The 16,015-nt window shown below is 44.2% G+C and overlaps 1 protein-coding gene across 1 annotated transcript in view; it reads right to left on the bottom strand.

Moving 5' to 3' along the window:
- LRRK1 (leucine rich repeat kinase 1) overlaps positions 1-16,015 on the bottom strand; it is a 98,731-nt gene that overhangs the window by 39,153 nt on the left and 43,563 nt on the right. Inside the window, exons 17-21 of the mRNA XM_087878330.1 lie at positions 13,526-13,698; positions 12,850-12,970; positions 11,545-11,704; positions 9,316-9,592; positions 3,761-3,932 (exon numbers count right to left, since the gene is read on the bottom strand). Of these exons, the coding sequence (XP_087734456.1) occupies positions 3,761-3,932; positions 9,316-9,592; positions 11,545-11,704; positions 12,850-12,970; positions 13,526-13,698 (903 nt within the window). The remainder of the gene's footprint in view (positions 1-3,760; positions 3,933-9,315; positions 9,593-11,544; positions 11,705-12,849; positions 12,971-13,525; positions 13,699-16,015) is intronic.

Raw genomic sequence — 16,015 nt, 5'->3', positions numbered from 1 at the left:
GTAATCAAGTGCTTAGAATTAACTAGTGCTGCAATAGAAATGTATTTCTATTATGTCTTCAGAAGAACACACACGCTCTGGTTACAGGCATGCTTGAATCATTTTTCTTTTGAAGAGGAAAAAAAAAGAAAACTCTGTTCTATAATTGTGAAGGATGGTTTTGGCGGGTTCTTGATGCCAGCAAAATACCCTCCTTGGGATTGGACCAAAATAAAAAAAATGTGGTAGGTACAACAATATATCTTGTAAGGGACTTTAATGAGTGGCATCTCCATTAGCAAACTGAAATTTGGCTTCCTTGCCAACATTATTCCTGAAAACCCTGATTTCGGACTTCCCAACTACAACCATTTGGCAAATAATATTGTAAGTCACCCAGTTACCCTGTGGTAAGATGGGAGGACAATAAATTGATAGATAGATAGATAGATAGATAGATAGATAGATAGATAGATAGATAGATAGATAGATGATAGATGGATAGATGAGAGAGCGAGAGAAATTAGATAGACAGATGATAGATACATAGATAAATAGATGATAGATAAAAGATAGATAGATAGATAGATAGATAGATAGATAGATAGATAGATAGATAGATAGATAGATAGAAGATGGATGGATGGACGGACAGACAGACAGACAGACAGACAGATGGGAAAATATTGTTGCAGACTGTTAAGAAGTGATCCTACCAACTCTAATTTCCCAGAGATTTCTTCTTCACAATTGTGGCTGATTGCAGACAACTTAACAGAGCCACTGAGAACTCAGCCTATAGCTAATTCTAAGATAGGTTTGGTTCATGCCAGAAAACGGCCAATATCTGAAAACTACTACGTTGTCCTGATTATAATTAGATTTAATGCTATCAGACATCACAAGCAAAAACCATCCCTTTACAATACTGAATTCTGAATCTCCAAAGTCCCAAGACCTTTTGGCATTTTGCTCCCAGTTTTAGGCTGCCCTGTCCTTCTGTAGAATCAGAGATGATCGACATTCAACATGCCCAATCTCTGCCATGCAAGGGCGTTAATATTATGTTCCCATGATAAGGCACTTCTGGAGCATAATTAAAAAGGTACATTTTCCAAGGATGCTGAGTGAAGTTGTGAGGCGAATTGACTTTGGGCCCCACTAATGAATATAACTTTAAACTTTCTGTTCTGACCCAGCCTTAGCAGAAGCAAGAAACAGACTCCTTGTCATGAAAAGCCCCTCATTATTTACCTCTTGAATTGCTTGATTAATTAATTAGTCAATTAATTAATTGACTATTGGGGGCGAGTCATTGACCCCCACGGAGAGGGCTTGCAACTTAGGTGTCCTCCTGGACACGCGGCTGTCTTTAGAAGAGCATATGACAGCCGTGGCCAGGGGAGCTTTCTATCAGGTTTGCCTGATTCGCCAGTTGCGACCCTTTCTAGATCAGGACACCTTACGCACAATCACTCATGCCCTCATCACTTCCCGTCTGGACTACTGTAATGCTCTCTACATGGGGCTTCCCTTGAGGTGCACGCAGAGGCTCCAACTGGTCCAGAATGCAGCTGTGTGGGTGATATTGGGAGCGACATGGTGCTCACATGTAACACCTCTCCTATGCGAGCTGCACTGGCTCCCGGTGGTCTTCCGAGTGCGCTTCAAGGTGTTGGTTCTTACCTTTAAAGTGCTCCATGGCTTAGGACCTGGGTACCTACGAGACCACCTTCTGCAACCAATAACCTCCCACCAACCAGCACGCTCCCACAGGGTGGGCCTCCTCAGGGTGCCGTCACTAAAGCAATGTCGACTGGTGGTTCCCAGAGAAAGAGCCTTTTCTGTGGGGGCACCTACCCTTTGGAACAGGTTACCCCCCAGGGATACGAATGATCCCAGATCTTCGTACTTTCCGTTGTACTTCCGTTAAGACCTTTCTATTTCACCAAGCCGAGCTGGCATAAATCTCTTCTAATTGTTCTAAATCTTTATGCTGAAGATTCTTAACCGATGAACCAAATTGGCTTAATCATCTTATATTCACATTTTATATGTATGTTATTTTAACTGTTCACCGCCCTGAGTCCTTCGGGAGAAGGGCGGTATAAAAATTAATTAAATAAATAAATAAATTGCATTCACCCACCAAAAAGTCCAGGCAATAGTCCTTCAAGGAGTTCACTGCAGTAACAGACCTTATCAGTTCCTTGCGATAATTGCAAGGCTGTGAGCTCCCAAAGGAAAGGTTGCAAATTACCGTACTTTTCGGCATATAAGATGCACCGGAGTATATGATGCAACTTATTTTTGGGGGAGGAAAATAAGAAAAAAGCTGATTGGCGGGTGGATCAGCCTCCCAGAATACCCCCAATCAGCTGTTCCCAGAGATGAATTTTAGCAACAGGTTCCTTGGTTATGAGCTCTGTGCCTTTCTTTTTTTTTTTTTTTGCTTTTTTTTCTGCCTTTGAAACTTCTGAAACTCTGCTTCAGAAAAAAACTTTTTTTTCCCGCCTCTGAAAGCCTCCAAAACAGAGCTTCAGAAAAAAAAAAGCCTCTGAAACTCTGTTTGGGGGCTTCTTTTTCTGAAGCTTCGTTTCTGATGCTTTTTTCAGCCTCTGAAACCTCTGTTTGAGAAGCTGGGTGGGGCTATTATACATCCGGAGTATAAAACGCACCCAGATTTTCACCTTCTTTTTTGGGGGGGAAAAGGTGCGTCTTATACTCCGAAAAATACGGTAAGTTCTGGCAAGCAGTCTTTGTGTCACGAAACACAATGAACAAAATCTTCAGAAATATGAATGGTTCTCTCCTACGACCACCACTCCCCTTTCCTTCTATTTATTCCCCAGCCAGGGAGGGGCCATTCAGTGTCCATGTGTGCTTTGCTTCCCGAGTCGACTCCTTGTCCTCTGTTGTTCTCCTCTCCTAACTGCTCTGTGCATATGTGTATCTGGAACAGGCCCCAGCTGTTCTTCCTCCTCACTCATCTCAGCCTCCAAAGGCAGCTGCCTCTCCGGTGGCTGGGAAATGTCAGACTGCCCTGGTTCTATCTCTGCGTCCAACGCAGAGCATCCATCAGAGCCTTCCCCAGACTCCAGCACTGGCCCAAGTTCCTCCCCAACCTCCTCTGAGTCTGAGTCTGCCACCAGCTCCGCTGGCAGCTGGTGGGCCACAATACTTTCTTCGGTCCACAACAATTTATTTATTTATTTATTTTATTCGTCTTATATGCCGCCCAATCTCACAATGGACTCAGGGTGGCTCACAACAATAAAACACAAGCCACAATAAAAATAAAGACTAAAATCTAGTTTATGACTAAAACAATCATAAACTACTCATAAGATTATGATAATAAGATCATAAAATCGTAAGATCTTCACAGCTGATGCTTTACATTCCATCCTCGACCAGAACAGATTATAGACAAAGAGAGCTGAGTTGCAACCACGGAGCGAGAGATAAATTTATAATTATATATTTTATAATTGTGCTTATAACTGCTGTAAAGAAGATTGGAAGCTACTTTCTCCTGTATCTCCCCCCCTTTTTTTCGATTTAGATTTTCTCTTTCATTCCTCTTAGCTCTGTCTTTGAGCTCTTTTGTTCCTTCTCATTTTCTCCCTTTGTATTCGTTTCTATCCCCTTTTATCTTCTTAAAATCTTTAACCAAGTTAGATAAAACAATTCATTCCATTGTAAACCGAGAAAAAGTGCATTTATTTGCCAAGACGTGTTGTGGTTTCATCACCCGCTGAAGTTCTTTTCATCCACATACCTGAAGATCCATCTCTGCAAGGCTGATCAGCATCCGGGCTATGAACCGTTGCCAAAACCCAACAGGGACAAAGCTCATCTTGAATACTCTTTGGATGGTGTTTGTTGTCTGGTGCCGTAAGCCGTGAACATCAAAGGCTGGCTTGGCAGGAAGCAGGTGGGGTAGGAGATAACTGAAACCCAATTAAACATTCCGATTATACAAGGTGCAGTTTTGGAAAGCAGAACTTCATTACCCTCTGCTGGATGAAACATCAACCAATACATCCCATTGCTGTGTTGCATACTTCACTTTCAGACACTTAGGTTCTAACCAGGGGTGCTATCCAGCAGGTTCTAACAGGTTCTGACGAACCGGTAGCGGAAATTTTGAGTAGTTTGGAGAACCGGCAAATACCACCTCTGGCTGGCCCCAGAATGGAGTGGGAATGGAGATTTTGCAGTATCCTTCCCCCAGGAGTGGAGTGGGAATGAAGATTTTGCAGTATCCTTCCCCTGCCACGCCCACCAAGCCACACCCACAGAACCTGTAGTAAAAAAAATTGAATTCCACCACTGATTCTAACATCCTCTTTCCTATCCCCCACCCACCCAAAAATCTAGATTCTTCCCAACCATTTTTTTTATTAAGGCAACTGTGTTAATAATAACACTGTGTTTTATTAAGGCAACTGTGGATTTTGTAGGTTGCTGTGTTTATTGTGTTTCGAATAATGTGACTTCGCACAAGGAAAGTACCTGCTGTTTACAAAGCCAGAGAAGACCAAGTTGGGTAGTTTTCTCTGCGCTTTTAGAAATTGACTAGAAGGGATTGAAATTGATATTGGGCTCACTACAGGCAGCCCTCGACTTGCAACAATTTGTAGCTTTGAATAGATACAAACAGCACTGGAAAAAGGGACCATTTTTTCACACTTATGACCGTTGTAGTATGGTGAATAAAAAGTTGAGAACCACTGCTCTACACCAACCAAAGAATTAGTCACGCCAAACACGTTCTGTTTCCAGGAGCTCCTATTTACCTCAGCGTTGTAAAGTCTATTTTTTATGCTCCAATCTGAAGAACAATCAATATTTTATAACCGTTGTGTTATCATGTCCCAGCCATAGCTGTGATGATTTGTCACTGCAGCGTCTTACACATAAAAAGGGCTTCTATTAAATATCCTGTCTTGGTTTCCCTATGAAAGTCTAAGTGCAAAAATATAGAACATGATATATTTTTAAAATTGTAATTGTCATAATGTAATTGTTATAATGTTTTTTTAAAAAAACATTATAATTGAATGCTAGAAGAAGAGCCTGATTTTACGAATGAAAGCAATGAAACAATGAAGGATCTTGACTTCTTTTAAGACCAGGAACAAAGGTGGGCTATTGGGGGTTCTCAGGGGTTTGGGACATCCTCTAGCTAAGATTCTGTGCAGTTTGGAGAACCCCGCAATCCCACTCCTGGCTGGCCCCTCCCACCCCACCCCTCCCCTCCCTGGAGTTCCCACGTGGCCCATTTTGGATTCAGGTAAGTGCAGGGTGCGCGCAGCGCCTCGGGGAGAATGAAAAACGGGCCTACCGGAAGTTCAGGAAGGCTGAAAATGGGCCTCCAGAGCCTGGGGAAGCCATTTTCACCGTCCCGGAAGCTCGAGGAAAGCCTCCGGGGCCCGGGGAGGGCAAAAATGCCCCCCTTGCCGCCATGGTGCAGGAGGCTGACTAGGCCATGCCCACGATGGCCATGCCTACCCAGCAAGCGGGCAGAGAACCCCTTGCTAAAATTTTTGAAGCCCATCCCTGACCAGGAACCACTTCCAGAAAAAGGTATACCGATGAAAATTACATTACACATTATACCGAATAATTAACAGCCACTCTCATGGTATGAAGTGTGGTCAGTGGTCCTGAATAATGCATTTTCGGCTCTGTATGAGAACTGAGACAAAGGAGCAAGTCAGCTACGGTCTCAGGATAACCCTTAAACTTGAGCTCCTTAGCACGGAGTGCATTTATCTCTGTTAGAAGATTCCAAAATATGTTTCTTGGCTGAGAAAAGAGACAATTGTTTTTCTACAGGGTCACAAAGCGCTTGTCTGACAATCCAGACACTAATTGCCGATGATCCCTCCATCCTAAAGAGCTAATCATAGTAACAGTGTCAATAAAGAGCAGCCTTTGAAGAAAAAGGCTCTGAAAAGGGTGGGAAAGGGAGACACAACGGATGTGCTTCCTTGCTATGATTGGTTTGGCAAGAAAAGAGGAGGAGGAGGAGGAAGAGGAGGAGAGAACAAATGTGAAGAAGAAAAATGTTTTTTTTTTTTCTTAAAGTCCCAAACTAAACAGCTTCTGGTATTTAGAGCAGCTTCTGACTCATAATTCAGAGAAACTCATGATGGCAGCTTCGAAGAATCTGTTTCCTTAAGACAAGTCCAACACAAATCTCTCTAAATTCTTTCTGGGGGAATGCGAAGACTTGACACCCTATCTTCTTGGCAGAAAGACCTGCTAACGTGTCAACTTCATGTGCAAAGTTTATTTTGATTTCTTTAAGGCACACCCTATAGCCAGATGTAATAAATTGGGTGGAAGGGAAGGGAAATAGGCCTTTGCGATAGTGACATATTCTATCAGTGGTTGTTGTGACCTAGGCTTACTGAGTCACTACAATACACAATTAGTCCCCCAAACCCCACTATTTTATTGTAACAGCTGAGAATTATGTTCATTCCCAGCTGAGTCCCAATTAGTTGTGAAACAAGTCCTTCGGAAGAAGTCCTTCGGGATAATCACCAACCTTTATCTTCTTTGACACCCTGCCAAAGGCCTTACTTGGCAAAGCCCCATGAAGTTCAGAAACAAACAAGAGATGCCGACTGGAAACAGCGTTAGCAACGTTGCTTTCCTGCAAAAGGCCCAAGTGCCTTTGTTTCTCTTTTAAGCCTTATGGGAGTGGCCAATCATCTCCTGGCCTTACTCCCGAGTCATCCTTTTTGCTTTAGCTGCTCTTGCCTTCTGGCAGTTCTGTGCATGTGTGCACTAGGAACAGGCTCCTCCTGTTCCTCTGCCTCTCTGCTGTCCAACTCTGGGGGCTCCGGAGTCCGCCCATCACTCCCAGATGGCCCTGGCCCCATCTCTGCCTCTGATGCAGAGCCCTCGTCGGGGCCTTCCCCAGACTCCAGGACTGGCCCATGTTCCTCCCCAGACTCCTGCTGGCGGACCACAACAGTGGTCTCCAGAAAGGCTTGTCATGTTTGAGCTCAGAACACAAGGTTGGCTCAGTGCTTTTAGCCCCCTCTGGGTCTAAGAAGGTGAAATGTAAGAAAAATCAATCCAGAAACTGGCTGAATAAGCCATGAATACATGATTTATCAGACTGCCTCTGGGATGGTCAACAAAGCATAGCTGAAATACATTTTGGCTATGCAAATGTCTTGAAGAAAAAAATCCCTTGCATTCTTCTTTTAGTTTTCATTCCATTAGATGAAAGAGTTTTTTGGGGGGGGGCGGGAGGGGAGAATTTTAATGGATGGCATTTGTGTACAGATAAGATGGCCAAGGAGAACATGGGATGTTCTGTGTTTCATATACAAATATCCTTTCAATCTCTGTACCCTTCCATTAATTCCAAAGGAAAAATAACTCTCCCATGGAGGGATTCCCCCCCCCCAACTGCAGGGCTACTACCCTGTTTTCCCAAAAATAAGACCTCCCCGGCAGTGGTGAAATCCAAATTTTTTTAGTACAGGTTCTGTGGGCATGGCTTGGTGGGCATGGTGTGGCTTGGTAGGCGTGGCAGGGGAAGGATACTGCAAAATCTCCATTCCCATCCCACTCCAGGGGAAAGGATATTGCAAAATCTCTATTCCCACCCCACTCTGGGGCCAGTCAGAGGTGGTATTTGCCGGTTCTCCGAACTGCTCAAAATTTCCGCTACCGGTTCTCTAGAACCTGTCAGAACCTGCTGGATTATACCCCTGCTCCCCGGATAATAAGCTCAATCGGGCTTTTGAGCGCATGCGCTAAAATAAGCCCTCCCTGAAAATAAGCCCTCCCTGAAAATAAGCCCTCCCTGAAAATATTTAAAAGCATGTGCATCCGATCCCTGCCATTTCCTCTGGTTAGGATTAGGGAGACAGAGCTGGAAATCAGGTAAGATGGCAAGGGGAGCCCCGTCTTGCTCCACGCACCCCAAAATAATAAGACCTCCTTGAAAATAAGGCCAAGCGTTTATTTCAGGGTTCAAAAAAATATAAGACAGGGTCTTATTTTCGTGGAAACACGGTATCACCCCTAAGGCTGAATCCTTGTTTTGGGAAATTGTTGGAGCATCTCTCCTTCTCTGGAAAGAGTTTGGAGAAAGTTTCCACCTAACTTTGTCTCCATACACACAGAGATAGTCCTCGACGTACAACGGTTAATTTAGCGATTGTTCAAAGTTACACCACCACTGGAAAAAGTGACTTAGGACCTTTTTTTTTCCCCCCACACTTACAACGGCTAACCGCTTCCCTGTGATCACGTGATCCAAATTCAGACACTTGGCAACTGACTCATATTTATGACGGTTGCAGCGTCCTGAGGTCACACGATCCCCCTTTTGAGACCTTCTGACAAGCACTCAACAGGGAATTCAGGTTCACTTCGCAACCGTGTTGCTCACTGAACAACTGCAGTGATTGACTTAACAGCCGTGGCAAGAAAGGTCATAAAACAGGGCAAATTCCCTTAACATTTGTCTCCTTTAGCCGCAGAAATTTGGGGCTCAGTTTTGGTCGTAAGTCAAGGACTACCTGTACAGTAGTGGCCAAAATTGTGGAAACCTTTTGAGAAAAGTGTATTTTCTACAACTAGCTAATAACAACACTTTTTTGGGAGTAGTACGATAAAATTATATATCAATGGAAAGATAATTGAATTAAGAATGGAATGCAATAACTTTTATGAAGGATTTGCTATTAGAACAGCAGTTACAGTATAAAGAAGAAAAGGGAAACACGTAGAAAAAACCGAGATATACAAAAATTATCAGCACAGAAAAAACGAGATATACAAAAATTATCACCATGCCAGTTAATTCTTAGTTGGGTAACCTTTAGCATGAATTGTTGCCTTACAACATCTTCTCATGGAGTGAACCAAGCCTTTTAGTTCTGCAGCTGTTCTAATGTGAAACCAAGATTGAAGGATGGCTTCTATTAACTGGGTTTTATTGCTGGGTCGCTTCTGACTAACCAGTTTCTTTAGTCGGCTCCATAGATTTTCAACTGGGTGAAGGTCTGGGCTATTCCCAGGCCATTCCAGCAGTGGAATAGGATTATCTTGAAACTCCAAAAAAAAAAAGTGGTGTTATTAGCCATCAAAAATACACTTTTCCCAAAAGGTTTCCACTTAATTTTGGCCACTGGATAATTGCACAGGGCTTTTTGTACTTTCTAAGCCTGGTGTGTCTCTGCAAATAGCCAAATCATAGGAGGAGGAAAAGAAGAGAATCCGAATTGACTTTGTTTCATGACCTTTTGGGTTCCCTTAATCCCAGTCACTCCATTCTGACGACAATTACCAGTGTACCTGTTGTTTGCTATCGGTAATGCAATTTCAAACTTGGCAAGGAATTGGAAATACTGCTCTTCGGTTTCCTTGGTGAACCCCGTCCCGACCATCAGCATCCGGAGGTCCTCGGATTTGATCACGCCGTTCTTGGCGATCGACTTTGAGCTTTTGATGTTGAAGATCCTCTGCAGGCATTCAGACAACCACACCGGGTCAAGGAAGTAGAGGTTCCTCAGCCCGTGGCTTGTGTCTGGGAAATGCATCAGCGTCCCAGTTTCTATCAGGAAATTGATGGCTATGGGAGGAAAGGAAGATATCACAGTCAGGCTAATGGTGCAAATGCTTTTAATTACCCCCATCACTTCTTTCTGGATTGCCATTCAGAAACCGCAGTCTATCTTTAAATTCCTCTGTACCAGGGACCTTTCTGCTCCGTTCATTCTCTTAAGATTTCTTTCTTTTTTTTTTTTTTTAAAGCACACAAATAAACATACAAAACATCTTTTCAGAACAGAGCATTGATCTGGTCATAAATTTGTTCAACTTTTTGTTCATCTTTAACAGAATGTTATATATTCTATTTTTGCCATAACACTTATCACATATCTCAACTATTACCATCTTATAGAAAGCTAACTCATATTCACTTAATCAAAGCAATTACCCTTCTATTAATCCACCTTAAATCTTGATTCAATTAATACCTCATAATACATTTCACAATTCTTACCCCAAATACTCACTATTAAGAATACAGTTCAAACATGTTTATATTTCTAAATCTTATTTCCATTTCTAGAACTTCCTTACATTTTATTATTACTTCATATAATATTCATTAAGTCTTTATTTATTACTTCATCAAATTTAAATCTTATCTCTAATCTTGAAAATATACCAATTTAACATTTAAACAAAGTTCTTAATTCAAATAACACAACATAATACAATTCACAATTATTTCCCTAAATTCTGTCTATTTAACAGTACCATTTATATAAAAGCCAATTTAAATGAGTCTTATTTAGTAAATCATAATCCCATATCATTTCAATTTTCTTTTCTTTTTGCTTTAAATAAATGCATTCTCTTAAGCTTTCAATGCTGTGGCAGACAGAGCAGGAGAATATTCACATTACTGGGGGAAAAAAATACAAAAGACGTCTACAAAGCTCCACACTGCAATCTGGCCCAAAGCCAATCACATTGTTTCCAAATGAATTCCTAAACTTTGAAATGCATTCCTCGGAGAATTGCTAATAGTCCATTTCGACTTGCAATTTATTCATAGGCGGTCCTAGACTTAACAACCATTCATTTAACGATTGTTTAAAATTACCATGGCAACGACAAAAGTGACTTATTCCTGGCCTCTCCCATTTATGACAGTTGGAGCATCCCCCAACTGTTTTTGTTTTGTTTTTTGTCTTTTAATGACCCCGTAATCCCTTGCATTGGGGTGGAATCAGGCAGGGGTGAAATGTTCCCGGTTCGGACCGGATTGCCCAATTCAGTAGCGATGACGGCAGGTGGTTCGGAGAACCGGTAGCAAAAATCCCTCCCCCCCCACACTTGCCCAGCTGAGCCGCCCGATCATCAGAGGTTTTTTCTTAACACTTCATGTGATCTTAATTCTATCCCTCTGTTTATGCAGCCTAGGACTGTGTTGGCTTTTTTGGCAGCTGCTGCACACGGCTGGCTCATATTTAAGTGGTTGTCCACTAGGACTCCAAGATTCCTCTCACAGTTACTACTATTGAGCAAGGCACCACATATACTGTATCTGTGCATTTTGTTTTTCTTGCCTAAATGTGATTTCTTGCCTAAACCATGTGATTTACTTAACAACTGCAGTGATTAACGACTCTGTCAAGGAGGTTGTTCGTATTTTGTCTTAAACGGTGGGCCCTCTTGAATTTCTGACAGGTGGAAAAGCATATATAAATGGATATCTTCATTGTTATTCCCTCTGTCTTTTATAATATCCATTCCTTCTTGAAAAACACCCCCATGCAAATCACCCTAGGAATTTCTTATGACACAATGGCTAACCTTGCTGCTTTCACTCGGGGAAAAATGCAGCTATGATGCAACCGCAGCTGACATTTTTGGGTTTCATGAACACCAGAAAAAGCTTGCCACCACAACTTTGCAAACGCAGGCTTAGTCTGTGAGCAGAATCTACTTGTACGCTGCCAACCATACTGCACACCTAGCCTCTGATAAAATCATTCCATGTATATCTACCGGACTGCATGTCTTCATAATCCTTGATGTCATTGGCTGGAGTTTTCTCAATGATTCCTTGTATTTCCTTGTCGGTGAGATATTGCACGCTATCGTTTTGGCTTCTCCTCTGTTGCTCAATGGTGATGGATACTTGAAGGCTCAAATAGCTCCTCGGGACCTGTTACATGATAGTGCAAATCAATCTCTTCATCAAAGCAAAGTATCTGTTCAGTTTTATGTAGCACATTCTGGTCGCTGAGACTAGGAATGAAATTGAGTCTGCAGTTATGAAAAGGCTGTCTTTTTTTTTTCTTTCCATACATTAACTGGAATTCAGGATCAACCAATAAAAAGGCCTTAGTTCTGGATGCAAAAAGTAAAGAATACTTTATTAAGTGTAGGCTAATAAAGTAGGCTAGTCAACTGCTCAAAGATATGGGTGATGGTCATTGACTAGTCTAGGCAAACTGGTTCTTTCCAAGCAGCTCCATGAAAATGGCCCATTTAACAACTTCCAGTAGGACCGGAAGGCCCGTTTTTTGCTGTCCCCAGCCTCCAGGGCCTCTCTAGGAGTCTGGGAGGGCAAAAACGGCCTTCCCCACCTCCCCGGAGGTCGTCTGGAGGCCAAAAGCGCCCCATTTGACAACTTCTGGTGGGACCAGAAGATGTCAAACGGGGCATATTCAGCCTCTGGAGGACCTCCGGGGGTGGGGAGGGCCGTTTTCACCCTTCCCATACTCCTAGAGAGGCCCTGGAGCCAGGTGAGAAAAAAAAAACAGGCCTACCGGGCCATCGCGTGCCAGAAGCGGGGGGAATGGGGATCGCGCGCACATGTGCAGGGGCGGGACACATAAAATTATGGGTGTGGTTACGCACGCGTGCGCGACCCCCCCCCCCGGCACATGATGGCAAAAAGATTAGCCATCACTGCCCTAGAAGATGTGGTTCACCAAGCTCCGGAAAGCCAAACCTTCTCCCTACTTGACATAGAAGGTTAAGGAGATAAGGCTAGAAAAGCTATTCCCTGACCCTGTAATTCTTTCAGATTTATTCCTATATAAGATGAGATCGAATGAGTTGGAATTAGAGCCATACTCAGAAGTCACACCCAGTCATAAAGTAAATATACATTGTGCAGACTAATTTGTTCCACCATCCAACATCTGCATGTTCTGGGCACACAACTGCAGCTTAAGGAGTCTTAACGTGTACTAAACAGTGCCATGTTTATTATCACTTCTCAGCAGGGCTTACGTGTCTCTTAAAAATGACAAAACGGAGAAATCCCCGAAACCGCCCCTTCCCCCATAGAAAATCACACACCAGTCTCCCAACAAGCCTCTGTGAACTGATGGAATTTCCGACATCCTTCATATTTGTGCTGATGTGGAAGATCAGCTGCCGCAACCCATCCAGACCTTCCAATGTTCTGCACGAGAGTTCACTGCAAAAAGAAATGGCAAGAGAAAAATCGCATGTAACCCCTATTGTTATTGGGGATAGCAATAGCAATAGCACTTAGACTTATATACTGCTTCATGGTGTTTTGCAGTACTCTCTGAGAGGTTTACAGAGTCAGCCTATCGCTCGCCCCTCCCAACAATCTGGATCCTCATTTTACCCACCTTGTAAGGATGAGAGGCTGAGTCAACCTTAAGTTGATCAGGATTGAACTGCTGGCAGTGGGCAGAGTTAACCTGCAATACTACATTCTAACCACTGCGCCACCACAGCTCTTAGTGACACTTCTAATTTCATAATCTACCCCTAGATTTCCTACTGGTATTTCACCCATGGATGAATCAAGACTGACCGTCCTTAGCTTTTTGAGGTAAGCCAAGATTAACTCAGCATTCCTTGTTACATTTGCCTCTTAACCAGTGGCGTTATTGCTGAAAACAGAAAGGAAAATATTTGGCTAAGTACCTAGTCCTGTTCCTTATTATTAGCAAAATTGGCTTCCTTCACTGATGTCGTTTTGCACCCATATCCAACTTACTGCAAATGCTTAAATGTGATGTCGGGAAAACCTGTGGCTCTTGAACCTGAGGGAGATCGACAGAGGGCCAGGACGTAGGCTCTTAGGGTGGCAATCCTCTCGACACGGAATTTGGTTTCAATGAGGTCCAGATGCGTCCCTACCACCAACACAACTGAATTTGGAGCCTTGGCCTGGAAAGAGAGAGTGGCATTAAGCTATGGTTCATTGAAGCCACAGTTGGTTGGGAGAGTCAGAATGAACTGGATTTGGTCTTGCAGGTAAACATTTCCTATTTGGCCAATGACTGCTTCATATGAAGAACGGGGGCAGGAATTGGGTATGTCTAGTCTAGCGAATGGGACATGGTGGCTCAGTGGCTAAGATGCTGAACTTGTTGATCAAAAGGTCGGCAGTTCAGCGGTTCAAATCCCTAGTGCCGCGTAATGGGGTGAGCTCCTGTGACTTGTCCCAGCTTCTGCCAACCTAGCAGTTTCGAAAGCATGTAAAAAATGCAAGTAGAAAAACAGGGACCACCTTTGGTGGGAAGGGAACAGCATTCCGTGCGCCTTTGGCGTTGAGTCATGCTGGCCACATGACCATGGAGACGTCTTCGGACAGCGCTGGCTCTTCAGCTTTGAAACGGAGATGAGCACTGCCCCCTAGAGTCGGGAATGACTAGCACATATGTGCAAGGGGAATCTTTACCTTGACCTAGTCTACTGAAAAGAAGAGCTAGTGGTGACATGATAGCAGTGTTCCAATATTTGAGAGGCTGCCACAAAGAAGAGGGAGTCAAGCTATTCGCCAAAGCACCTGAAGGCAGGACAAGAAGCAATGAACAGAAACTAATCAAGGAGACAATCAACCTAGAATTAAGGAGAAATCCCCTGTCTTTGCTTCATCACTGGTGGCTTTTAAGAAGAAACTAGACAACCATTTGTCTCAAATGTTATAGGGCCGTGATGGCAAAACTATGGCACGCCTGCCACAGGTGGCACATGGGTTCCTCTCTGCGGGAACGCAAGTGTCGCCCAGCTACGCTCCACCGTGCATGCACATGTGCCTTCTGCCAGCCAGCTGATTTTGGGGTCTTTGGCACATGGGGTACATGTGGGCGATGTGTGCGCATGTGGGAGGGGTCTTGCATGCATGCGTGGGGTTTGGGGAGAGCGCAGGGGGAGTGGCGCACCCCCAGTGCCAAAACGGGCCACGGGGGGTGGGGGTGCGGCATGCCCCCCTGCGGCCCGTTTTTGGTCCCAGGAGGCTTCAGGGAGGCTTGCCAGGCCCCAAATGGTTTGTGGGGGGGTTATGTACGCATGCGCAGGGAGGGAGTATGGGAGGTTGCGCACACATGTGTGAGGGTGGGGGAGTGCAGGGGGGTCACGGGCATATGCATGGGGGGAGCATGGGAGGCCACATGTGCATGCGCAGGGGCGTGGCGTGTGGGGGGACATTGCATTATAGGTGTGGGCACATGCGCATATGATCCCCAAGTGCTCCCCACGCTTTTGGCATGTGGCGGCAAAAAGGTTAGCCATCACTGTTATAGGATCTCCTGCTTGAGCAGGGGGTTGGACTAGAAGCCCTCAAGATCCCTTCCAACTATGCTTCTGTTTAAAGTTGGTCTTGCCTGGCATCCCTCTGGAAGTCTTAGGTAGGGCAGACAAGCAAACCAGAGATAAACTAGGAAATACATGTGTCTATAACTGCCACCATTTGCTTATCACCCAATGGCATAGTACAGTGATAGCTAACCTTTTCCGGACCGAGTGCCCAAAGCACAAGCACGCGAACCCCCAAAATTCAATGCGTGTGCGCCCCCCGCATGCCCCCCGCCCCCCATGAATTTACGGCAGAGACTCGAAGACCAGCTGGCTGGCGGGAGGCGTGCGCGCATGCGCAGCAGAACTGAACTGGGGTGACAGCTCACGTGCCACCAGAGAGGGTGCTGCGTGCCACCTCTTGCACGCGTGCCATAGGTTCGCAATCCCGGGCATAGTAACTCCAGTTTTTCAAATAATCCACAAGGCCTACATTCAGACATCATGTACAGGACATGACATAATGCTTCATGATGAGGTAGATACCGGTATCTCATTAAGAGGATTTTTTAAAAAAAACAAAACTTCTCCTGCACATCCTATCTGTTTTTCTGCCTGTATCGTGAAAGAAAATTAGTTGATATCTCAACAACAAAACAGCTTGGACCCTGACTCTGAAGAATTATGGGAACTGAAATGTAATATATTTGGAGGGTAATAGAGAAGGAAGCTTCAGCTAGATGTTCATGAACATGTTTCTGGAGTCAACCAATGGTGGTATTTAGCCGGTTCTATCCGGTTCGTGCAAACCGGTAGCGGCGGCTGTGGGAGGCTCTGCCTACCAGCCCGGATGTCATCACGTCCCGTTTTTGACGCTCTGCGCATGCGCGAGCACTTTTGCGAACCGGTAGCAAAGGTAAGTGAATACTACCCCTGGAGTCAACATTAGGAACAGACAAAATACGGA

The sequence above is a fragment of the Pantherophis guttatus genome, chromosome 13, assembly GCF_059756535.1.
Source record: "Pantherophis guttatus breed Tessera chromosome 13, ASM5975653v1, whole genome shotgun sequence".
In the NCBI taxonomy this organism is placed as follows: domain Eukaryota; kingdom Metazoa; phylum Chordata; class Lepidosauria; order Squamata; family Colubridae; genus Pantherophis; species Pantherophis guttatus.
This window is presented reverse-complemented; position numbering and strand designations above follow the sequence as displayed.